The sequence below is a fragment of the Anopheles merus genome, chromosome 3R (assembly GCF_017562075.2).
Source record: "Anopheles merus strain MAF chromosome 3R, AmerM5.1, whole genome shotgun sequence".
Taxonomy (NCBI): Eukaryota; Metazoa; Arthropoda; class Insecta; order Diptera; family Culicidae; genus Anopheles; species Anopheles merus.
The window spans coordinates 20,598,973-20,624,331 of NC_054084.1; the positions used below are offsets into that span (position 1 = coordinate 20,598,973).

Sequence of the window (25,359 nt, forward strand, 5' to 3'; positions counted from 1 at the left end):
AGAGGCTGCGGTCTGTCCACAACACTTTGTTCGGAAAATCGGTCCAATAGGGGCTTGAATCCACGGCATTTGATTTATCAAAAAAAAAAATAAAAAATAAAAAAATAAATAAATAAATAAATAAATAAATAAATACAGTCCAATTTTCATCACAAATGTGCAAATGAATCGCCAGCCTCGGGGCCCCAACGTTCATTCTTCCGGGCCCTTGTCGCTAGTACTCTGTACATACGGCATACAATAGACTAGCGATCTACAAGGCCCCTAAATAAGCGGGGCCCCAGGCGACCGCCTAGCAGTCCGCTTACCATTAGATCCGCCACTGGCTGTTTAGCGCAGATATGATCAATTAATTTCGGATAAATAAGTTCCACAGTTACGTTTTGGGTAAATTTCATTCAAGAGGTTCGTTTTAACCAGGCGGATGACAAGCACGTATCAGGTAAATTAAACGAAACTCAAACACGTTGACCACGCGAAGTAGTTACATCTAAGCTTTTTAAAATTTGTCCGAAATATATATTTTTTAGCCGTATGTTGGCCATACACACCTCACTACTGCCATTCGGTCCGATCACGTACTTCGTATTTGAATTTAGATATATGAATTTAGGCTGATAAGCTTCAAGTCTTTAGATAAAAATAATAAAAAAAGGTTCCTCTTACTTAAGAGCCACTGATACGCCAAATGATGCAAATGATTCGCCAGCCTCGGGGCCCCAACGTTCATCCTTCCGGGGGCCATTGTCGCTACTACTCTGTCCACTACTAATACATACTACATACTATAGACTAGTGATCTACGGCGCCCCAGGCGACCGCCTAATTCGCCTACCGTTAGATCCGCCCCTGGCTACAGCATGCTTATACAGATTAGGCCGATATGTATTTATAACCTAGAGCTTAAATAGGTACCAACTACTACAGGGTCTCAACACCCTTGATACTAAATGATGGTTAATTTATTTTTTAGGTTATGTTGCACGTTATTGGTTGATATGCGGACAAAGCATGATGTCATTTTTCGCAACAATAGACAGGGGCGGATTAAGCTGTACGTTAAACTAAGCGGCCGCACGGGGTCCCGAGAAGGGAATTTCCATCTTCCGCTCATAAGTAATTTTTGTTTCGCAATCCCTCTCTGATTTAGAATTCCTTATACAACTTTTCGCTCGACTCTTCAGAAAGGCCATTACACATTGGTGTGACCGGCTAGGGCGCCTTCACTCGTGTTAATCCGCCACTGACTAGAAGCCGATCAATGTCCATCTTTCAGTAGCATCCGCAAGAGACTTTTTTTTATCAAACGAGAAACCCACAATTATGGCCGTTTTTGCACTGTTTAGTGTATAGTGCGCTTTGACCATTTTCTCGACCAGATAATATTAATATTCGGTGCAGTTGAATACTCTCAAATACGATAATTTCGTATTTCTTTCTTTCTTTTATTCCATTACACTTCATTGTAAAAGCTTCCGAAAAGCTCCGAAAGCGTTTTCCACAGCGCATCTACACGCTTCGCTGGCGTCCAATCTCCTCCCACTTTTTCTTTTGTTCCACGCATCAGTGTTTTTACCCCACCATGCTGTAAAAACGAGATAGCAGCAGTCGTCGTTCTTCCCCATCTGTACTGAAGGGGGAACTGAAAATAGAATAAATTTTTCTTCTCCATTTTTCAGCCACGTGTGGCGTGAACTCATTCTGGTCCGGATTGATTTATTACACTTTACCGTGTAAGATATTTTCTTCCCACAATTAGTGATCATTAGGATGCAGCGACGAAGCGAATTATCTTTTCAATTGGCATCGGCATCTGGTAGGGTGTGTGCGTGTGTTATCGAGGTTATAAATTGATTTAGCTCGGAAATGTTGGGGCAGCTACGATTGCGCTATGAAATTGTTTTGAGATATGATACTTAGTTGGTACAAAACTCCGTAATCGATCTAACCGTTTGCCGCTCATTGCCTTGTCATGTCTAATTTACCCCGTAGCAGAAATGTCAGATATTCGTATAAGCTATCTTCGGATGTCTGAAAGATGCATACAAAGATATGTTTAATTATAGTTTTTATTGCCGGTTTTATTGTACTAGAAAGTGTGATATAGTGTCTAAAATAGATACTACCGTCCAGGCAAATGATTTGATTTTTTTAATCATTCAAAATGTATTTCTATAGAGATTTCATAAATAATACTGGAGTAATTCAAACGCTATTATTTATGAAAATAAATTTCAAAGTTCAACGATCAAGCTTTGCTTGAAATTGAACTAGTTATGAAACGTTTAAATTAAAAACAGAAAATATCGTTTAATTTAAAATTAGAAAAAGTTGCAGAAAGAACAGCAGTAAAAAGCGATGAGCGACACGACGAACGAGGCGCCTCCATTTAGTACAATTATTTTTAGTACAATGATCCTCAACTATAGAAACGTTCGCTTTCTTGGTGTATTTTGGAGCATGTTGTTTCTGTTCTGTTGAATTTTGATTAAAATACACTTCCTAAAAACTTAAGTCAAAGCGTTCTATGTGTATCTACATAGTCAGCAAATTGATTCAAATGATTCACACATTTGCACTCTTTTGTCCTGTAACTCGACACATTGGCAAAAGCAGCCTTTTGAAGAGCGCTGGTCGTACCGAACAACCAGACCTAATCAAAGATTTCATGAGCTTGTCAAAAATATTCCTCAAGAAATACTCCAATTAGCTCTGATCGTCCACACGACAATCGGGAAGGGCATCTTCACCAGCACACCTGGTTCACTGCACACTAAACACGCACACACACAGACAGATCACTTCTGGCAACCGGTTCCGATCATGCAATCACTACGGTACACTACACTCCAATCGGTATGATCACTCTATCAGTTGGTTGCTGCCACTTCTTCATTAGTAGCTGCCAGTATTGGGCTGCTGCTGCTGCTAACGATCACGGTGCTGCAATCGATCTTACCTCGGCACGAGCCGAGCGTACACTGGCAAACTGATGAGCCTACCGATCGGAAGTAACCTCTTCCGCGGTGAAATTCATCCCGCTCGTGCAAAGTGCAAAGAGCGAAGAAAAAGAAAAACCTTCCGAAGCAGCCAACTAAAAAAAAGGAGAGAAAGAAGAAAAACACAACCACATTATCATTCGGAAAAGCTTGCACCTCCACAGCCCAATGCACACGGCGTGGGGCAGGCGGAGGAATTGGATGAGTCGGGAAAATAGAAAATAAATCAGAATACAATGTGACGCCTCTCTCTCTCGCTCCTTTTACCTCTCTCTCTCTCTCTCTCGTGAATGCTTTCCTTCGCACAACCATTTAACCATTCTTGTGCGATTGTGAGCAGATAAGGTGGTAACTGTCCCGCTGTCCTACTTCTCCTCCACCCCGCCAAACCACCCTGCACAGATCATTTTCACTGCACTTGAGGGTGATTTGGCATGAGAAAACAGCGTCGGCGGCGTCTTTTTCCCGAGCGACAGCTAGCAACCAGCCCCGGCCTACTATCTATCAAGAACTTATTAACACAATCAGCAGCGTCTCCTCAAGTAGGGTCAGGTTCATCATCGTCTTTGCCGTTGTGGCCTCTGGAATGAAATAAAAGAAAATGGAATGAGTGAAAAAAAAGAAACAAGTTCATCACAAATGCAATAAGTCAAGCGTATCGAAACGAGCTTTACAAACCCCTTTTTTTACATTTCTCTCCCAGTGACGGGTTGGGGTGGTCTCACTTGTTTGTTTCCCACGCCTCCCACGGGAGGGGGTTTAAACAATTTAATCTTTACATTCCACACGAGACGACGGTGCCCCCATTTGGTAGTAGATTTGATGCGTAAGCTGTTGCGCATCTTGTTTTAATGCGAACACAAACGGGGAGAGCTTCACCTGCTACAATTATTTAGTGGCCCGTGCTTTCCAACCCCCCCACGAGCGGGGGGAAACTTCTGCGTGTGTTGATTATCAGTCGCAGTAGGCAGCTCGTCACGAAGACAACCGGTTTCACTGTATTTTCTTCTCGCGCCCATCGGTGGTGCAGCGGTGGGCTTTTGTTTCCGGACGGATTACTCTTCCGTGGGAATTGGGTGGATTTGGTTCCCGCGAAAATCACGGTACCGGAACGTCCTCCCGGACATCGGGCTTCTTGCACCTGTACGCTGTTGCTCTGACTGGGACACCTGATTGTGTGCTCACAATCCATTTCCGATTGTATTTTAATTCTAACTGCTTCATGCGCTTGCCCGTGGTCCATTCTGCTCGCTGTATGCACGAGGAGGATTCGTTTGCTTCTCTTCGCTCGCTTGGATTAGTAATTCTAGATCGAGTGCTTCTTCCTTCCCCAAATGCCGGGTCATTTGCTTTTCTAGTTTGAATTGAATGCTGGGAACCGACTGTGAGACTGTTACAACACCCCTGCTCACCGTCACGATGTACCTTTGGCTTTCTTGGTTGGCCATTTTGGCATTGTTGTCTGGCTGCTGCTGCTGCTACTATTTGGTGTGAAATGTTCCTTCCTATGCACACAAGGTACCACTTGAACGACTAGAGAAGAAGATGGTCGGTTGCTATGATGACGGAAGATATGCTTTCCGACCGACGCTCTATCCCTTTCTTTCGACCAAGCAGCAGCCTGCACCCCTCATATCCTCCAAGTGAACCGACTACACACCGCTTGGCTTTATCCGGTATGAGATCACATTTACACCCTTTAGCTGATCACGCGGCCATTAGGCTTCGGAAACAGTTTTCGGTAGTAATCATAATAAAGGTGGTGTATATTTACATGTATAATTCATTGGATTTTCTTATAATTAACGCTTTTTTCCTGTTTTTTGCGAGCAACGCTTCGTGTTTTTTTTCTTCTGCTTCTTTGCTCTTTTTCTTCTCTCTTTTACAACCTTCAACTTTCCACCCTCTTTTTTGCTCGGAATGCTCTTGTTTAGTGCATCAATTCCATTGTGTTTAGTTTTTTTTCTGTCTTTGCACCTGCTATTCTTTTTGTTTTCCTTTTTTTAATACTTCTCTTTTCTCTTTGTTCCTCTCTCTCTCTCTCTCTCTCTCTCTCTCTCTCTCTCTCTCTCTCTCTCTCTCTCTCTCTCTCTCTCTCTCTCTCTCTCTCTCTCTCTCTCTCTCTCTCTCTCTCTTTAAACGCTATTAGTTTTCCATCCTATCACGATGCCCACCACCCCGTAGCAGTGGGTTTGGATGGATTTTCATGATTTACATTTTTTGTTTGTTTGTGTGTTTGTCTATTTTTCCCCTTTTTGCCTTAGTAATCATTTGCCTTTGTTTTCTTCTTCCTCATTTTGCTACGCTCGCGTTATGATCGACGACTTATAAAACAATTAACTTCCTTTGCTCTGGTTTTCTTTCTTTAGGTTCGCTACTTTCCCGTGATTATAAGTTTTCTTTCACACTCGAGCAAGTGCAATGATTTGTCTTTAGTTTGTTCATTCGTTGCCTCCCACGGAGCTTTAACACATACCATTCGGAGGGATTATTAGTTGATTTGGGAACCTGTGACGCTCCGGAAGATGGAGCAACAGAAGAAAGAAAGAGAGAGAGAGAGCATGTGCAAACATTTCTCCTTACAAGCTATAGCATAATCTCACGGGGTAATTTTTCACACGCACCCGGCTCGGTTCAGTTCATTTTACGAACGAAACGGAAAGAGTGCTTTGACCCTTTCTCTCCCTTCTCCATTTGATAGATAAACTCCGGCAGCATCGAATTGTTGCTACACATTCGTTGCAAGAAGTTTTAAGCCCAAACAGAAAATGTAACAACAACATTTACCAAACGAAATGGGTATGATTATACAAAAGAAAGACAAGTGGTGGCAAGGAGACGATAGTACAAAATACATGTAATTGCAACATTGCAGTGGTAGATATAAAACGCACCCCATTGCCAATACATCATTAGCTTCTGCCCGTGTCTGATCGCACATAAAAGCAGCTCGATGTAGTAGATTGACGACGTTTCGTTGCATCGTTCAAATGTATATATATGCATCCATCTTTGCGTGTTGTTTTTGTATATAAATCTCTAAAAATAGGTCTTTTATGCTTTTCTTTTCGGTGCGTAGCTTTTCGTCTTTTTGTCGTTAACGTGTTACATAGATTGCAGCGCTATAGTTTGTGGTAGTTTCTCCTTAACTAATAACTACCGGTTCAGATTTCTTTTCAGAGTGCACTTTACGTTTCGTTCTCGCGCGTTAAAGAGAGAACACTTCAGTGTAGCAGTATGGTAGTAATAGCTTAGCTCGTTTTTTCCATTTTAAAATTTACTTTAACACTGATTTTGGTGCTTCTGATGTTGCACCAAACAAAGGGAATATCTTCTATACCGCTTATGTACATAGTTAATTCTATTTCATATTATACATTTTTGCTTTGTTTTTTGGACATTGCTTCCAACAGCGTGGAGGCGCCTGGTGTTGCGAGACGGTGCATTCAATTTAAATGAATGTTTGCTCTCGCAATGGACAAGCAATGAAACATTGTGTGAATGAAAGGGGTAAGCAAGCTATAAAGCTACTATGATAATAAAAAAGTGTAATCTTTTACAGAGAAAATGGAATAATGCTTGATTGCATCGTTGTGTCGAAGAGATCGTTGATGAAAATGCTAACATCGAAATAATAGTAAAAGCAAAGTATCGAAAAAATACAACCGATGGGAGCAAGAACTAAATAGCAAGTAGATCAATGGTTTACGGCCGCCCGCGATAAGGTCTATATACATGCAGCAAGTTACAATTAATGCTATCTAGAGTCGCTACGTGCTAACATTCAGTGCCTTGTTGTTTTTTTTTTAATACTGCACACAACAGTTTCTCCTTGGTTTTGAGTAAAAGTTTGAGCTAAACATGTATTTACACACCGTGTCAGCAGCAGCTACTGTTTGCAGAGCAGGAAAGCATTCCCTGCTGCATTGATTGTACCCCACTATACCAAGGGGAAGGAAACCTAAAGCTTAAAACCCGTCTTTCATTGGCTTAATGGAATAGATAAACAAAGTCAAAATTTCTCTCTCTATCTCTACGCTCTCCTTTCTGAGTACTTTTTGTTATGCTTATACGGTAGCATAGTTAGTGCGTTTCGCTTTGGGGTAGATCGGTAGCGACGGATTCATTTGAATTGAATGCATCAATTTGAATGCAACGCAAAAAATAAGATCGAGACGAAGCTGCCATAGGCGGATGGGGGAAGTGTTGTGTGTGATCATGCAATTTGAATTGCACGCCATTGCACCCGTAATTACTGCGGTGTGCCGCATCACATGCCGCCTCCTGATTTGCGTCGGAATGGATGTGAGAAAAGTCATAAATTGCATCGCATATGCAGCAACAACGAGCATGGGAGATGGACGTTGTATGAGGAAAAAAAATGAATATTTATGACTTATTAAACTGTACAGCGAGCTCAAGTCGCAGGGGTTTTGGGTGTTGATAAAAATTCAAAGATTAAAGTTTCAAATGGTTCGTACAAAGTTATTACTTTAGTATTGCCAATTTTGAATAGAATACACGTATTCTTAGGAAATGTGGAAAATTATTACTAATTCTTTCCATGTTAAAAGCAATCATCATGGACATACGTTTAAGAACCTCCTCCGTCTACTGTTTAGGCGACAGAATGAATGAATTTTAGTATCGAACCTGATAAAAACCCCAATCTATGATTCTTCAGTTACAACTCAAGCTAGAGATGGTCAATAATTCGTCCAACGTGACTGTCTCGCAATCTTTGAATCAAGCATATCTTTGGCTATATAAAAAATCGAGCCCATGATAAAATATCATATTATGGATCAACCAAATCAACCGATCGCTATACATTTAAAGCCTAACAAGTTGCAATAATGACCAGCAGCAACACAACAGATCAGGGTTTTACACCAAAAACTCCATTTTAAAGTGTTTGTAAATGTCTTTTGTTCGTATACAACACATACAAGTAGCGTAAAACATTCGTTAAAAAGCGCTACCATAGCGTTTCCACCATTGTTGCCCTAAACTACCTTCACGAGCAAGAAGAAGGAAGCTAACCTTAATGTAAGGTGAAAAGTCCCGTTTTATCCCGCATCTTCTTCCCGTAATCGATCGTTTCCCAACTGTAGCTTAATGGGAACAAACACGCCGTAAAGAGCTAACCAGTTGTTCGAGAAGTTGCTGCGCTACCCGCCGCTGTGGGGGTACTGTTTGCCTGAATTTTGTTCTAAATAAATATTTCCCCTACACTTACACCGCTAACACAATTCCATCGCACTGTCAAACCACCGGCCACTATCCCCGCTAGTGTCTACACACCCAGCCGCAAAACAGCCGCTCCGTGGACCGTTCCTCGTACAGGAGGTCCCTTAGCCGCGGTGTTACGGCAATCCGCCCCCGTGCGAGCTCCAGCTAACGTCCGCAATCGAGGGCAGTGCGCCGGCCGCGGCTGCCGGCTGCTGGTTGACCACCGATGCACTGTTGCTGTTGTTGCTGCTGTTACTGTTGCTGTTGTTATTGGTAGTGTTGGCGTTCGCTACCACCCCCAGGCTGCCGGCGGTCGATCCCCGCCGCAGGACGTCTTCCGCGCCGGGGCAGGGCGGCCTCGGGCCCGGCTCGGGCGTGTACGTGAAGGTGAGCCCGGTCGCGTAGATAATTCCATCGTTGCGCACCAGCGAGATAGGCACTTGCGTGGGTTGGCGAACCTGATGCAGAAAAAAGAGGAATTTAAGAAAAAGATGTGAGTGGCGAGTGGAGTAAATAAGGATTTACTGTTTATTTGTGGAAGTTTATATGAAAAGTAGCAAATATGTTGGAGAAAAATTGTGATAAAGATATTAAAATTGGAACAAATCACTCAAATAAAGCAAGACATTCATTAATAACCTAGCAAAAGCTTTAAAATACGCCTTGAAGTATGAAATATTCCCCAAACACTGCGCAGTCAGTGGCGCAAGTAAAATCACACAACCACCACGAGCGGGGTGTGATTGAGGGTGACAAGGAGTTGAGCGGTAAAAAACAACAAAACCCCAGCAATCATTATTGCCCGCTACGCCACCCCTCCCTCCCTCGGTCCAATGCCACTATAGCAACAGGTTCCCATCATTATTAAATCGATAATATCAAAACAAACGGGCGTTCCGTCCCGGACACCAGGCGCTGCTCAGTAAGACGGTGCCAGTAAGATGGTGCTCGGCTAGCGCGCGTTGAACTATGCCCTCTCGCTTGCCGTGGTAAAGAAAAAGCGCGTAGTGTCATAGATTTTCCCCTTATTAGAATTCCCGGATGCTTCCCGGGGGAACTGAGTTAAAGTGAACAAGGCAGCAAACGACGGAACGAAAAAACGACCGAAGTCAGTCAAATCTCGCAGTAAAACAAAGAGAAATAGGAGTCGGAATTCATTAACACACACACACACACAGTAAAGCCTTCTTTTGGCTTAAACCTTCTCCTCGGCTGCGAGCCCTTTTGTGCGATAGTGCTGTGACTTTCCCGCGATGATATGCCGAGCACAAAAGCGAGCAGCATATAATCTGTTATGAATTTTTGATTGCTTCTCCAAACCTACTCCGTGGTGGAAGAGAAAAGACATCCACACTGGACAACGGAAAACGGTGCTGTTGGTGGTGGTGGTGCAAGTAGTCCCTAGTGACTGGCTAGTGTCCGTTTCTTTGCCGCTTTGTTCTACACTTGATGGCTTCTTCACTACACTAATAATGTGATAGGCAAGGCAAGCAGACACAGCAGGCTCGTTTTTCTTCTGCTCTGCATAGAATTAATGGTTCGAGGCGTGGGGAGTGAGACTTAACTCCCGCAGCGAAGCCAAAGGGAAGCAGTATAATAGCAACTTCCTTCCACTACTGGACGGGGGTGAGGAAAGTGACCATCCGGGTGTTTTTTTCTTCTTGTGTCCGCTCCTCTTCTTCGCAGTTGGTGTCGCGTGAGAAAATCTCGCTTCCTTATTGTTTGTAGCTGTGTGTAGGGAGTGCAGAAAACAATAGAATACAATTAGTGAGAATGTGCTGAAGTGTAACGGAATAAAACAACAAGCGCAAGGACTGAAAGACAGACGGGGTGCGAGGTGGAGGAGGTGAGGTCGAATAAATAAAGCTTCCACCTTCCATCGCAAGAACGCACAGAACACTGCTCAAGATGGATGACATTTTCGGGAAGAAAAAGGAAGTCGTCCCCATACTGGACCTTTCCAAATCGTCCGCCACGACGCGGGAAGAGTTTAAGCGCATGATCGAGAAGGTGCCGGACTACAAGATGCGCCCGATCAAGGTGCGGTCGGACGAGATCCGGTTCAAGGAGAAGGAGTACGGGTTTAAGATGCAGAAGAAGGAGCTCCGGATGCTGATGAAGAACGGGGGCGAGCGGGACAAGCTGTACGCGTACATGGATCCGATACCGGCCGAGATGCGCAACCTGGTCATACTGGAGCTGTGCAGTGTGCCGATCGACTGGAAGATGCTGACCAGCCAGCGGCCCAAGACAAAGGTGGAGGAGGATTACTTTAGCAAGTGAGTGGCAGAACCGTTTAATAATGATTGACTCTTGTAAAATTCATCATTCATGCATTCACGCGCTTTCATTCCCACAGGCTGGTGGAGCTGGGCAAGCTGCAGATCAAAACGATCCAGCGCGACAAGCGGGAAAACCTGCTCGCCACCTCGGTGCGCAAGGTGAAGAACCGTTCCGGCATCATCGAGTCGCGCGTCTTCACCTGCAACGAGTGTATGGAGGAGTTTTGCAACGGGAAAACGTGCGCCGACTTTAACTACGATCTGTACACGCGCATCGTACCGAAAGTGCCGCTGCTCAAGACCAACTCGCAGCAGCAGCTCTCGCTGAACGGTGGTGGCGGTGGTCTGGGAGGCGGTGCCGGAAGGATGCTGGGCGATCTGCACCAAAAAAGCATCGACAGTGGCAGTGGAGCGGGTGGCGGTGGTGGTGGCAAAAAGGGTCGCAAGGGGGCGCGTAAAAAGGGCCACAAATCGAAGGCGAAATCGGTGGAGGCGGCCGATGACGAGGGCAATCAGGGTGGCACCAGCGGTGGCAATGCGGCTGCCGGGGGCCATGGCCATGGGGGTAAGAAGAAGGGCAAGCGAGCATCACGTAGCAAAACACCGCCGAAAGCAAAATCGATGGAAAAGTAATCAAAGGCCATCCGGTGGCGTCTTTACTCGGTTCGGTACCACAGCCACCAGAGCCAGAGTGATACCAGACAATGTTCTCTGCGTTTTATTTGTGGATGCTTTTTTACGAATTGTAAAGCTTTTGGGTGGAGAAAAGATGGCGCTTACGCATGCCATTGCGTATTTTAGGTATTCTTTTTTGCAAAACAATTCGATCGTGAAGGCAGAAGGGTGAAAAGCTATCTAGGCTTCGAACAATCAGTTGATAGGAAAATAGCAGGAAAATTATACACAATTCCACGCACAAAGAAATGTTAAGTAGCTTCTTTCTAGTGTGATTTTGCTCTAGTAAATTAAAAATGGTAGGTAAAATAAATAAATTTATATAATATTCTTCTAATAAAGAATTGTATGGAACTATTCAAACTAACTTGTGCTTAATTCCTCTTTACTGTTAAATAAGCACTTACATATATGTAAAAAAGCTTTAAGAATAACAAAACTTAAAGACTTTTTAAATAGATAAACGACTAACAGACTTATTTTCACCACAATATCATGATTGAATTGTTATAAAAATACAAAGAATCCGATTCTGGTATAAAGAACCACGTAGAAGTTACTCATGTAAAACCGAATCATAACAAAATCTATTTCTTCTACGATAATGGATAGCATTAACTTGTTAGGACTATTTACATATGATCCTGATGATCAAGAATATATTAAAATACTTTCTAGTATACCGTATTGCTTCGAATTACGGACACTTTAAGTATTTTTAGCATGTAATAATTTCTTAGTAATTCAAATTCAATCGGTAATACCGCAGTACAACTCACTTTACTGAAGCAAACCTTCTAAATTTTAGAAAGATTCCCAAAAAATATTATTCGAAACATTCCAAAAACTCATAAAACTGCAACGATGTTTTATTTCATTTTCCGGACAGTTTTGAGCTCATGGTTCAAATTACTGAAATTTTCATTCATTGGCAACGGGGTGTTTGGGAGCGATTTTCTCTTGCACTCGTAGATTGAACCGAAGTGCTGTTGCACGATTATTATCACTGCATCGTTGTTCTTATAATTATCACTGTCTTAAAACATATTTTTCTTCAGGAAAAATTATAATTAATGTACGCTGTCTGGAATTAACAGCAAGTTAAAAAATTTAAGGACAGTATTTAATACGTGTTTGAAATTCAGAGCACAAATACCGTTGATAACTACTTCCACAATGGATTTCGATGCATCTGAACCATATTATGGAGGAGATATTGAAGAAATTAAACTGTGCGACGGTTTTAAGCAAAACTGCTCAGAATGCCTCCTGCGGTGAACTGACCGATAAAAAAAAATTGTTTACCGTGGAATCGGTGCCTACTAGAGGTAAGAAACATTTTTAATTGATTCTAGTACATCATGGCCTGGGCGCTCCCGTGGTACAGTCGTCAACACGAACGACTCAATAACATGCCCGACATGGGTTCAAGCCTAGAATGGACCGTCCCTCCGTAGCAAGGACTGACTATCCGGGTGTACGTGGTACTGAATAAAGTCTTGAAAGCCTTTATAGACCGGTATGTTCGCGTAGGACGTTTACGCCAAATAGAAGAGGAAGAAGAAGAAGAAGATATGATGATGATGATGACATCATGGCCATTAGGTAAAATCTAAAGGCCGGGCTACATTGATCGTACTCCGTAGTGTAATTTTGATTTTCACTAGCGCATCTGGCGGCGGCTGGTGGAAGCTTTTTTTGGTCCTCGAGAGAATGGTCGTGCCGGATCTCAAAATTAAGTAGTTTTGTCATCGTTGTTTGATGCGAAAATGGCTGAAATACTTGCACAATATGTTTATCTATCAATTACAAACATTTTCCAGTCCAATTAAAGTAAAAAACATGGAAAAATAATATATTTTCTGGAGCTGCTCCAAATTGTTTGGCAAAATGCTTCGGTCAGCCGCCGCCTGATGCGCTAGTGAAAATCGAAATTACACTTGCGAGTACGATCAATGTAGCCTGGCCTTAAAAGCGTTAACTTATTAAATAAATAAGCTAACCTGAGGGACGAATCGGTTAGTTTACATTTTTTCAGGCTAAAATAATCTAGGCTGAAAATCTGAGGCTAGTTTCTCGTGTGGTTTAGTATTTTGGCCGCCAGCTGTCAAACTTCACATAAAAAAAAACCCTGGCTAGTATCGTACACATCCCCTAAAATAAGTTATAAAACTTGTAATACACTTTTTTTTAAACCGTTTCAAACAGTTTTAAACCTTTGTTTGACATAATAATTATGTTTCAGCAGAACTATTAAAGCATATATCAGCTAACCTGACCGAATATGTGACGAATTGGCATTTGTTATTTCAGGGTGAAAATCTGATAGTTTGGCGTGTAGCTTGGTCGACAACTGTCAAACTCCATATACAAAATTGGCTAGTGTTGTGAAATGTCTCATAACCGACATATCTTCAATTTGGGGAAACATTCTTGCTACGAGATGTAGGCCCATTTTAAACACATGACGGGTATGTTGTTAAGTTGTGCGAGTTGATGACCTTACCACGGGACCTCCCCGAGTTGGGGGAATGAATTGGAAAAATCGACACATAATCAGCACGAATTAAAATTACGTAACAACTGAGTTTTCCAATTAATACGCTGACTCTAGCGGCGAAGGAAAATCGGTGTCACATAATACCGATTTACATCTGCTGTAACGCGAAGAACATAGTGAGTGTCGATCAGAATCATAAGACGTTAATGCCAATGACAGAATTAATGATATATATTCAACACAGCTTCCGTGCAATAGTAGCAGCAACGTATTAGATATTCATCAACGAAGTTATACGTTAAACCGACGACTAGCCAATGCGATGATACCCTCCACCGCTCATGACGTACACCGGCCGGAAACGGCTTATTTTACGACAGATCTATTCAGCAAGACACACGACAGTCCGACACGCGACAACACGAGAGATTCATTATGCATTCGTGAGAGAAAAAAAAAATGGCAAAATTTATAGACGTATCGGGTTGTCTATCTTTGTGACAGGCAACTGCTTCAGAAGTAGACAGTCTATGTCTTACTTCTCTTCCGGATTTACGCTCACAGACAGACTTTAAAATAACTAAAGAGTATAAGTATTGTTACTTTTATGAAATTAATCTTCCATTTCTTGCTCTACTATTATTGCATACTCACCCATGACCATTCACCGCGAAACTGCGATATGTCCGGCACGACGCACAGCAGCGACTCCGCACACCGGTACATCGTTTCCGCCTCGACATCGCCGAACCAGGCCTGCAGGGAGGGTGTAAAGTTGTCGCCGGTAATTTCCAGCATCGCCACATCGGCTCCACCGTTCAGGTGCAGCGAGTTAACGATTGGCACGGGCGTAACGGGCGTTCGTACCGGGCCCATCCCTTCGTAGAACTGGTACTCGGCTTTGTCGGTCGAGATGATCGTCCAGCAGGCACCGTCGTTGATCATCTCCTTGTTCGGTTCCTTCGGACACGGGGAGGCTTGAAACTGGATGATCTTTTCCTGCGACAGGCACAGGTACATCCGCTCCGTGTCCTTCATGTGAAAGGCGCACTTGTGCAGCTGCGAAACGGGATCGTCCGCCTCGAGCAGGGCCATCTGTTTGTCAACCTTGCGGATGACCAGTCGGGGCAGTGCCATGCCGGTCACAGAGCAGACCAGCTTCACCGTCGCACCGTAATGCACATAGCCATCGCGAACCTGCAGCGAAATGTTAAGCAAGAAAGAGGAAATGTTATCCAACTGGAAATTGTCTAAAATAGTTCACCACTCCCTGAACTCACCTGAAACTCTTCCGACTCGCTCTCATTGTCGTCCAGCAGATGGATCGTGAAGGCACCCCACTGCGTCGAGCTGGCGTGAAAGTGTCCGTCCTCCACGTGCAGGTACCGCGTCGAGACGGTTTGCGACCGTAACCGATTGAACAGCGCCACCTTGGTGCCGCTCGCAATGCACAGATCCGCATTCTTGAGCGATTGCTTCTTCTTCGACGGTTTCGATATCACCTTGATGCGCTTCGACTGAAACACGCCGATGTCGTGCCCGCTGCCGTAGAACATCTTCACCGAGAGCATAAAGTGTTTGCGCTTGTCCGAGTCGGAGATGAAGAGCGTCTTGGCGGCACAGTACTGCTTCGGGTTGTTAAGGTCGAGCGGCTGCATCTCCTGCTCCGGGCTGCCGATACCGATGAAGGCACAAAGTTGGGTGGACTGTTCGCTTTCGCCCCGGCGCAGCATCTGCTCCTTGCGCAACCGCCAGCCCTCGCCGAACAGGTAGATGCAGGGCGGGGGACAGAAGAACCGCTTCTCGTTGCCGTACGACTTTTGGGCGACCTGGTGGTGGTAGTGGAATAGAACGGATAGTGGAGATATCGATTACTAAATGGATTATGTGATTGTACATTCAATTCGCAAATGGTTGTTCTAAGAAATAAATTTGTTAAACTCCAAAGTGGCACGTAATTTGCCGTTTATCTTGCATAATTCGTTCAAGCATGGAATGAAGGAACTCTAATATCATTTTAACAATGCATTCATTTTAAGATAGACAAGATGAACATCATAAATTAATAATTAAATTAGAAAGACCAACAGCTACGACCGTTTTCCAATTTTTGAAATTATTTAATTATTTTTTAAAGTTCATAAAACACGAAAGGTATTTATTATTGAGAAGAATAAGCGTTTTGTCCTTTTTAAAACATAAAGAGTGAGTAAACTATTGCAGACAAAGCTGCTCAATCTTGAAGTATAGTAAAATCAAATGAACAATAAAGATAGGCCAGTGTTTCTCAAACCATTTGTAACGAATTTTTCGACAAACATGGACTGCTAATTGAAAAAAAAATCGGGTCGTATGCATAGTTAAAAAAAAGATCAATTTGAATAAAAAGCTTTAAAATCAAGAAACATTAATTAATACGTAACACGTTAAATAATTTATACCTCTTCTTTGCACAGTTACAGGTCAGTGTCTAGTGTAAAACTTCAAGTTTGTGATCTAACGATCGTAAGTTGTTTTTAACAACTGTCAGCTTGAACAGCTGTGCTGTTGAAAAGCATCTTGCAAGCGTTGAATAATGCTGTTCAGATTGGAAACTGACCTGAATAACAGTGTATACATGGGTAGGTAACAAAAACCATTATCATCATTCAAATGTATTTGTTTTTCAGAAGTATTGTAGAAGGAAATAGCAAAATTATAATTAAGAAGCAATTAAAGCTACGTTTATGTATTTGCAACGCGTGATACGCAAAACTCCATGACAGTATAGTACAACTATGACCATAGTAATTTTTGAGCAAACTCAATCCAAACATTTTAAGAGAATAATAATTGATAAAAAAGATGTTCAAAACAAGGGATTTCAAGACAGTTTCGAATGTGGAATAACGTTGTTATTCACCGCTTGCACGAAGTTAATCCACAACAATCTGACATTTCATTTTGATAATCATAATTTTTAATTTCTTAAGCATGATTTTTAACGCGTATCAAGCTGGGTTGAGTTTGACAGTTCTTAGTGATGTATTGAAAATCGTATGTAAAGACTAAAATTTGTCAGCTGTTGAAAAACATCTTGGAGACGGTGAATAATGATGAGCACATTTGGAAGTGACTTCAAAAATCCTGTAAAATATAATGACGCTCCAGAGAACTTTAGGGACTTCACGGCGAACGTATAGCTCTTTCTGCCTTCGTGCCAAGTAAATTTGATAAATTTGTGCAGCCATTATTTAAAATATATTACTAAGGTTTGTGCCCTTCGGTAATGTGTGCTTTGAAATAAATGTATTTTGTTTAGTTTTTTGGCTTCCACTTCTAAATATCTGCAATCTGAGAACAAAATGCAAAAAGGTTTGGGAACCACTGATCTACGCAAAGTACATTAACGCCGTTGGCAAACATCAAACATGGAGTTCGAAATGGATGGTAAAGATTACAACGATTAAAGTTGTGCGTTTTGCATGACAGAGTTGATCATTTTTCATTCATTGACATGGGAATTTAGTAAAGAAAAAAATGTCACTTACTTGAGCATTAAAACAAAATCGCAATTTTCCCACAACAGTAAGGCATTTAGGAGAACAACAAGTTCCTCACCACAAATTAACCATCATCCGGAAAGAGGCGCTGGATTTACGGATTGCCTATTAACACATCTCCAACAAGAGAGCCTCACTAAAACCCAAACAAACGACCGACTGCATCAGCCCCATGCGACGTTTCCTCGTAAATCGTTCACCCCAACCCAACCGGCCGCAGTTTTGATGCTGGGCCACTGGGCTGACACGACCCACAGCCATCACTTAATTCAATCAGCTCAATCTAATGTCATTTCCTTCGATAAAAGTTTTCTCTCTCCAGTCTGATCAGTACTGTATGTGTTCTTTTCCTCCCCTCCTCTCCACTTCCGTCCGGCCTCTTTTCTTGGTCCCAGAGACCCAATCTTCCCGTTTCTCACGCTACCATACCCGGTGTCCCGGTACAAAAAAAACAGAAGGAGAAACGCAATGCAATGCTGGGGAGAAGAAGTAAAGATGATTTGTTGCCATCAAAAATGTATATAATCTTTCGGGCCGGTCTGTGTGTGTGTGTGTCGCAGCGGCAAGAAAACACTCTGTGTCCCCAGCAGCAGTGATTAAAGCTCGGCGCGTCCGGAATGGCTTAGATTTATGGCAATTATTTCTCCATCTTGTGTCGCGCCCCAGCCAAACGGTGAATCGTGCAACAACTCAATACCGAACAAAAGTGCGTTTTTTTTCTCTCACGAAAAACGAAAGGTGCCCCCGATAGCAAAAACCAACCGTTAGCTACGAAAACAAATTAAACATCGATCTTCTTCGGCCCGCCGGCAGCCAAATTACTCAACCATTCTTCACGATTTCCCACCTCGCGGCGGTAATGCGGCGTTGAAGTAAGAAGTGGTCGAAGCTGGTGACAAACTAAGTGGCACAACAACGAAATCGGTAGTTAAATCAATCACTACTCTACGTGCACAGTGAAGTAGCTGGGGCCGTTGATTTTTGACTGCCTCTCTTTCATCATTATCCGGTCTGAGCATTCCAATCCCTTAATTCATCTCCCGCATTGGCGCGATTTGGGCGGGGGGAAAAGAGCACCGGTACGGATCCGATTCGGTTTGTTAAAATGTTCCCACCCTTTGGACAAGTGGCGGTGATGGCTGGGGATGGTAATTGTTGGCATCATTTTCACTTTTCCCCGCCGTGCTTGATCTGTTGGACGACTGATCGGGAAAAGAATTTCAACACGGTTTGATTGGTCTGAAGAGACTTAGTTCCCGGCATGGTGTGAACGAACATGAAACCAGGTGGAAATGTAGAGTCGCCTTTCACACACAGCCACCACCAGCCATGGTCATAAAAGTGGTGTGTATGTGACGGCGGGGGATACGATGGATTTACTACCGTCATCACGTCATCGACGTCGATCATCACCGCGTTCGAACCAGCTGTAAGTGTGATTGCTGTTGATCTTCACAACTGCCGTTTGACGGACAGCAATTTGTGGCATTGCAAAGTGGCTGCTAACGATGGTGGGTTAGAGCAAAAAGGTACGGAAGTTGATGGGCTGCTATGACGGGACAAGGGCAATATTCCGCAACATAATTATTTATTTGCTGTCAACAGTAATTTAGATTGTTTTAAATGACAAAATACGTTGAAATATTTGTGTGATAACGAAACATTCATTTTTATATTTTTCTATATGATCCAAAAAGTACAACACTTTTGTTTGTTAAAAATTAAAAGGAATAAACAATAAAAAGTAAACATAAAAAACAGGTTTTTGAGTCCTGTTCTGGAACAGATATAAAAGATTTAAGAAATGTATAAAAAATATTGTGCAATAAATACAAACTACCAATAAAACATATTAATATGTGATTAAACCTTAATTCAATTTAAAAAATCATCAACAATGTTCTAGACCACAAAATGCTTCTTTGAGTCGATGCATAAGTTTATTAATTTTACACAATTGAAAAGTGCGTAAAAACGAATCCTTAACAACAACAAAAAGAGCCTAATGAATGTAGTTGTTTAAAAATAATGCTATGTTCTGGCAGTTACTTCCAAAAGGTAGTGACAAATGACTGCAAAATAAAACTAAATTATAAAAACAAAAATACTAGGAAATACATAGTTCAACACTAACGTAAACCGAAGTAATGGATAATAAACTTCATTGATGATAAATTCTTTACTTCTGTTAGATTATTAAAAGCAATAATTAAAAAATAAAGTCTAGTCTTATGCAAGAAAGTCAAAAAGAGGTGAATGCTGAACAAAAATAATTATCAATTATGAAAATTTTAATGTTCCTTGCCACGTTAAACTACCATTTTCATCCAAGGCCAGTCAAATTGCAGATGTTTGTCATTGGTTCATCACGGTAAACAAATTAAATGTGAAATAAGTTTAAAGGGCTGTTTTAGAATTTGTTTAAAAATCAATTTAAAAGAGGCCTAACATTTCAACAAATTGTTAAGTGTTACGTTTTAGATGTTAAGTTGAAGTATGTTAGTTGATTAAAAGAAAGCAATATGTGTTACTTTGCACAGAACCTTAAACATAGTAGATGGTAGCATATTCACATAATTTAATTAAGAATTTGTTTGCATTTTGCCAGCATCTGCTAAATAATTGCGTTATTCAAAAGATGCTCCTCAATGCAACACACACAAACAATTGTATAATAATGAATAGTTCCCTTTGCCCACAGATATCGGCAGAAATCGGTGCACACTCATTTAAAACTTTAAATAAAAAATTAAACAACACGTTTTTTAAAGGTGTATGATTTTAGTGCATTAAAACGTTTGTTTTGTTATTTTTTAGATTTTTTTGTTATTATTTTTTGTATATTTTATCTAATAATCTAATATCGTTGGATATTTCGTTAATTAGATTCATCCAACTACACATACAGTGTGGCGGCCACCTAAATTCGAACAGCTCTTATTTTCACCTTTTATCTGACTTAGCGGCCTAGGCTAATTAATACGTAGATGACCACCCAAACTAGTCGATTGACCTCTAATTACTAATATGAAATTATTTAAGAACCGTATTGATCAATATTGGCATGCTACGTGAGCATTTTGCCAAGTCTTTCAGTGGACCGCATAAATTTCATACCTTTTATCACATTTATGCATAGTGTTCAGAGATTTTAAAAGATATCGGTCTGATTTTTTGCAAGCCCATAGCTGAAGAGTGTCCGCACCGATGTGTGAAAAGAGTTCTCCGATAAGTGGTCTAGAGAACTGTTTAGGGTACCGCAAAGTCATATATTAGGAGAAGATATAAGGTGTCCGACTTTAGGTGGCCGCCACTGTATCTCCAGAGTAATGATTGAGATTGAAATGATTGAAGTGCCATGAATATTGTTACTTCAATCATTTCAAGGCAAATTTCAGCCTAATAACGAATAGAAACAGCTGAGAGTGCCATGTAGAGTGAAAGCTGCATTTGAGTGAGTTGGTGCGAAAAATGCTCGCAAAATACAACGATGTGACGAGCATTTACATTTTCATAGCCAAAAGTAAGCGACTTCCCTTTAAAAAAAAATGTATAGTAAAAGTGAAAATTGTATAATATTATTCTTTTTTCTTTTCTATTTCCCTGTTCAATAACTAAAACAATTATTACATTATTTATCGCAAGAGCTTCCGTCTAGTTCCTCCTCACCCAATCGGTGTTTTATATCTAATGGATATTTTCCCACGCTAAGCTTCCCCGAGACGTCCTCCAAAGATTTTGCCGATTTTGACACGCTGGCGCAGAGATCGTTCACGCTCCTCCACCCCTTCATCCGATAATGAGTTCCACTGTACCCGCGTCCCACAACAACCAAGCCCAACCGAATGCGGCAGTATCTACCAAATACCACAAACCAAACCTCTTCACATCTTTTCCCCTGTATCAGGCACGTTTTACCTTCGCTTCCCGGTGGGAAAAACGAAGCCCCGGAGCCGTTGACGTTTGACTTTTTCTATCGCCAAATCGATCACGACACATCGAAGCAACGCCACCAGCGTCTTCCACGACTGTCCCGCTCTCGTGCAAAAAGCCGGCAACTTCCCGTGTGCCTTCAAATCGAACATTAAAGATGACAAATCTATTTTTTCACATCAAAACTTCTCACCGTTAGTATAGGTCGATTATAACCGTGGCTCCACACGCATCTAGATAGTTGGTGGGGCGTTTTATTAAACCTCCGCCGGATAAGGCGGATAGGAAATTAGACCCCAAGTGATATCTGCTTTTGGGAGGAAATCGATCGAAGCCGAAAATCGGAATTCCCCAAAATGTTAATTAGCGAGTCGTGGTGACCCGCTCGCATCCTTTGAGGGTATGGGGGGGTGTGGCGCTAACGGGATTAGGATTTTTTGTCTTTTGGTCACATTCAGTCAGCTATTTTGGCATCTTTTTGGCGACCAGGAATCTTTATCATTTTAGGAAATATTTTTTTTGTACAAAAAATAAAACGTTACAAATTTCAATAAATGATAATTCCAACAAACATATTGTGGTAACAAAATGCTAAAACCCAGCATAGAAGAGCAGAACACCCTGACGGCGCAGGTGATCGTGGGAACTAATTTCTTTCTTCCGACGGTCCCCCTCCCATAGCATCAGGAAATCCGGCCAACAGCCGGTTCCGCACCGTCCCAATAAACGAAAAGGGCAATCCCTCCCTGGGGGACGGTGAAAAATCATTAAAAACGATTCATCCGATACGATCCACCCCGGGGGGATTGAGCGCCCGAAAATGGGCCTGGGAGGTCGTGAGGATTTGGAGCTCCGAGACTCAAAAATACATTAAGACCTGACCGAGCTGGAAGGAACAGATATTCCCGTGGGGGAGAGATGAGAAATCTTGGACGCTGCAAAGATGACGATCATGAAAACGATCGTCAAATAAAAGGGTAGTGGTAGGCGAAGGGTGGCGATGATGAGCTTCGAACAGGTGGAAAATCATCTCTATCTCTCACACACACACACACATAGAGGATGAGTAGGTTTATATCGCGGAAATAAAAGCAAATTGTGCGCAACAAGTCGTCGTCGAGATATTAGCGACTAAGAAGAAGAAGAAGAAGAAGAAGAAGAAGAATAAGAAGGGAGAAGAACGTAGAACAATCCTCATCACACACACACACAACGCTGGAGCAGTAATTACCTTCGCATGCAGTATGACAATGACCATGTTGTTGCGATCGCGCAGATACTTTTCCATCGCGTCCCGCGTCAACCGCCGCTCCTCGATCTGGCTGCGGAAGATGGGCGAGGTGGTCGGGCCCATGCCGGAACCGCCGTTGTTGTTGGGGGTCACCGGTATGACGGCGCCGGCGGCACCGAGCCGGGGCAGCAGCGCCCCGCTACCACCGTGGTGGGTCGGTGGGCTGGGCGGTGCCTGCCCGTACCCCGGGATGCCGTACTGGTGGGGCATTGTGGTGGCGGTGCTGCTTTCTTCGATCGAGTGTCCGGGGGTCGGTCGGCGATGCGGTGGTTCGTTCCGTGATGATTCCGGGGTGGGGCAGGTTTTACGTCGCTTCTACGTCTTTTTACGGGGAAATATGCTCACAAGAGTTCATGTATGGTGTTTTTATTATGAACAATATTTTTAAAATGATTTACTCTCTTCGTGTACAGTCCGAGAACCCGAAGGACAGCATGGAAAAAGCGGAATTCTCCAGGTGCTGTTGAACCTTTGACACTTCCCCCCACACACACACACTGTGACAGTTCACGACGTTTGTTGTTGTTTTGATTAGGAACGCACACGGCGGTAGCGCAATCGTTAGGCCAGACTAATGCCAACTCAATCAAAGCAAGCCGGCAGGCTGCACACACTGGCACACACTTTCTTCTTTTTCGGAGAACACGGAGCAGGTGGGAAACGGATTTCCACCCGGGTGGGAATTACACACTAAGCAGCACGAAGTGGATCTTGGAATGGATACGTAGAGGTAGGTGGGAGGATTGATTTTATCACAATTAAACACGAAGCTTCCTCACACTCTCACTCACACACACACACACACATACACTTTTTGCTCACTCTTATCACTGATGTCACAGACGCGCGCAACGGACGACGACGCGATAATCACACGCGCGAGTTCTTTACCTATACACGAACGCGTCACTATCGCACACGCCAGCTGCACTATCACGACCCCAGCCCTTGACACTGTGATGAATGGGACGTGGAACAACGGAGCGAGAGAGAGAGAGCGAGTGAACGATGCCACAAACACAGCTGGGCTCTTCTTTTTTCCTCCGTGTGTACATCCAGCGGATGCGTTTCTCCGGTGCATCTGTGGTGCACGTTTGTGGTGCGCTGTTTTCTTCCACTTTACAGAGACATTGCACGAGCGTTGCATCTACTGCAGCTTTCATCCGCCCGTGCAGCATCACCCATCATCATCATCACGCCAAGCGGCTACAGAGTCACAAAAGAAACGTCAGTTAAATCCGTTGCCTTCGATGTCGGTGGTGTTATTATGCTTGTCTAATGCTCCCGATGCTCCGCTTATGCTCACTGTCGCACGGGCGAACTCCGGAACGTGCGTAACAAGGACAGCACACACCCAATTGTTGCGAACTCACTCACGTATGCTTTTCACGCGGTTGCTGCGATTTGCCGGAAAGTTTGTCACACACACACAGATAAACGCAGCCACGGTTCGTGTCACGGGGCGCTGATACTTTCTTGCCGGACCACACTAAACAAGCACGGCGCCTCTATTTCTATTCCAGACACACACACACACTGCGACAAACAGTTGGCCGTGCAAGTTGCCGTTGTTTTGCCCTCAGCTGTCACACGGCGGCTGCTGCTCCGAGGCGAGAAGGGAATAAAAGGTAAACACACGAACGCCGTGTGCAGAAGCGCTGCAAACTCCTGAACCTAACCTCACACTGTTGTTGCGGGAATGGTTCACTTGGTGTTGGTGGCGTGCGTGCTGGAGCTCCGTGACATTCCAATTGTTTCCAATAGGGAAATGTTTTCCAATTTCACCATCCACACGCGCACGTACCGCACACCACACTGACGGACGGTTGATATTAGCGGCGTCCCAACACTACTCACGACAGCTGTGTGTGTGTGCGCGTGTGTATTTACAGCAAAGGCAAGCGATGGACGCACACCGTCCTTGCGGGAGCAAACAATTTAGCCACACTTTCGGCCACTCGCACGCACTCACAACTGTTGTCCCGGGAGCGAACAGTTCTATCTGACACGGACGACGACGGCCACGACGTTACCCGTTTGCATCGCACTCACTTTATGAAAAGCGCCTTTCGCGTCAGCCGCGGAATCACAAACGGCGTTTTGCTGCTGCTGCTGCTGCTGCTGCTGTGCGTGTTAGTGTGAACGGGACGGAACGATAGTGCGCGCCGACAGTGTGAGTGAGTGGGAACGAGCGCGATCGTACGGGGGTTTGTAATGCGTGTGTCCCTTTGGGCAAGCTGTTGAATGAACGGATGGGATGTATGTGGTGATGGTGAAAGGAAGAAAGAGAAAGAGAGTGCAGAGCTGGAACGCACAACACCTGTGAATTTCCCACGCACTTTTGCGGCCTTCGGCTAGCGATGCGGGAGAGAAAGAGAGACCGCGGACCGTGGATGCGAGTGAGCGAGATGACAAGTGGTGCGCTTTTTGACAGTTTGGTAGTGCGCGTTTATAGGACGGCGGGTTGAATGCTGTAAGTGTTTGCGGCACAGACACGGGGTACCGGCAAAAATCGCATGAATAGAAGTTTTGCACGGAAGGATGTTCGGCGCGTGTGATTATGTAGCAGTAATCGATTTACAGTAAATTATTGAATTATTTATAGACAATGTGAAGCTGCGATGTAGGTAAATGAGTTGGATTTTGTGTCTATTTTAAAACTTTTAATGTTCAAACTTTCTGTGCCTGTTCTTCCGAAAATTTAAATTATCTCGATTAATGATTGATTGCAAACAAAGGACACTACTACAAGAGTTACACATAAATTCCATCAATTATCATTACTCATCGCTTCGAATTTTAAAGCAATCGGGCATTTTAAAGTATCAGAATGAACTCGTTCGCACCCTCATTCTACCAGAACGTCGTTGCGAAGGCGAAAATGATGGTAGCTGATAACACCAGT

The 25,359-nt window shown here is 43.2% G+C and overlaps 2 protein-coding genes across 2 annotated transcripts; one reads left to right on the forward strand and one right to left on the reverse strand.

Moving 5' to 3' along the window:
* Positions 1–5,079: 5,079 nt before the first annotated feature.
* Positions 5,080–25,003, reverse strand: LOC121595192 (recombining binding protein suppressor of hairless). Its single transcript, XM_041918936.1, has 4 exons — positions 22,395–25,003; positions 14,969–15,517; positions 14,343–14,885; positions 5,080–8,689 (listed from the first exon to the last, which is right to left on the reverse strand). Exons 1-4 carry the CDS (start codon positions 22,662–22,664, stop codon positions 8,366–8,368), a joined length of 1,686 nt encoding a protein of 561 aa, XP_041774870.1. The 5' UTR covers positions 22,665–25,003; the 3' UTR covers positions 5,080–8,365.
* LOC121595193 (keratin, type I cytoskeletal 10) lies at positions 9,090–11,524 on the forward strand. The gene is made up of 2 exons (XM_041918938.1): positions 9,090–10,510; positions 10,591–11,524. The coding sequence occupies exons 1-2, from the start codon at positions 10,140–10,142 to the stop codon at positions 11,144–11,146; spliced, it is 927 nt and encodes a 308-aa protein (XP_041774872.1). The 5' UTR covers positions 9,090–10,139; the 3' UTR covers positions 11,147–11,524.
* Positions 25,004–25,359: the final 356 nt, after the last annotated feature.

Bases quoted from the DNA above. Each gene is read 5' to 3' on its own strand.
- LOC121595193 (XM_041918938.1), top strand. From the start codon at position 10,140: ATGGATGACATTTTCGGGAAGAAAAAGGAAGTCGTCCCCATACTGGAC. The intron at 10,511-10,590 runs GTGAGTGGCAGA...TCATTCCCACAG, and splicing joins GAGGAGGATTACTTTAGCAA to GCTGGTGGAGCTGGGCAAGC.
- LOC121595192 (XM_041918936.1), bottom strand. From the start codon at position 22,664: ATGCCCCACCAGTACGGCATCCCGGGGTACGGGCAGGCACCGCCCAGC. The intron at 14,886-14,968 runs GTGAGTTCAGGG...ATTTCGCTGCAG, and splicing joins GCGAGTCGGAAGAGTTTCAG to GTTCGCGATGGCTATGTGCA. The intron at 8,690-14,342 runs GTGAGTATGCAA...TTTCTGCATCAG, and splicing joins TTCGCGGTGAATGGTCATGG to GTTCGCCAACCCACGCAAGT.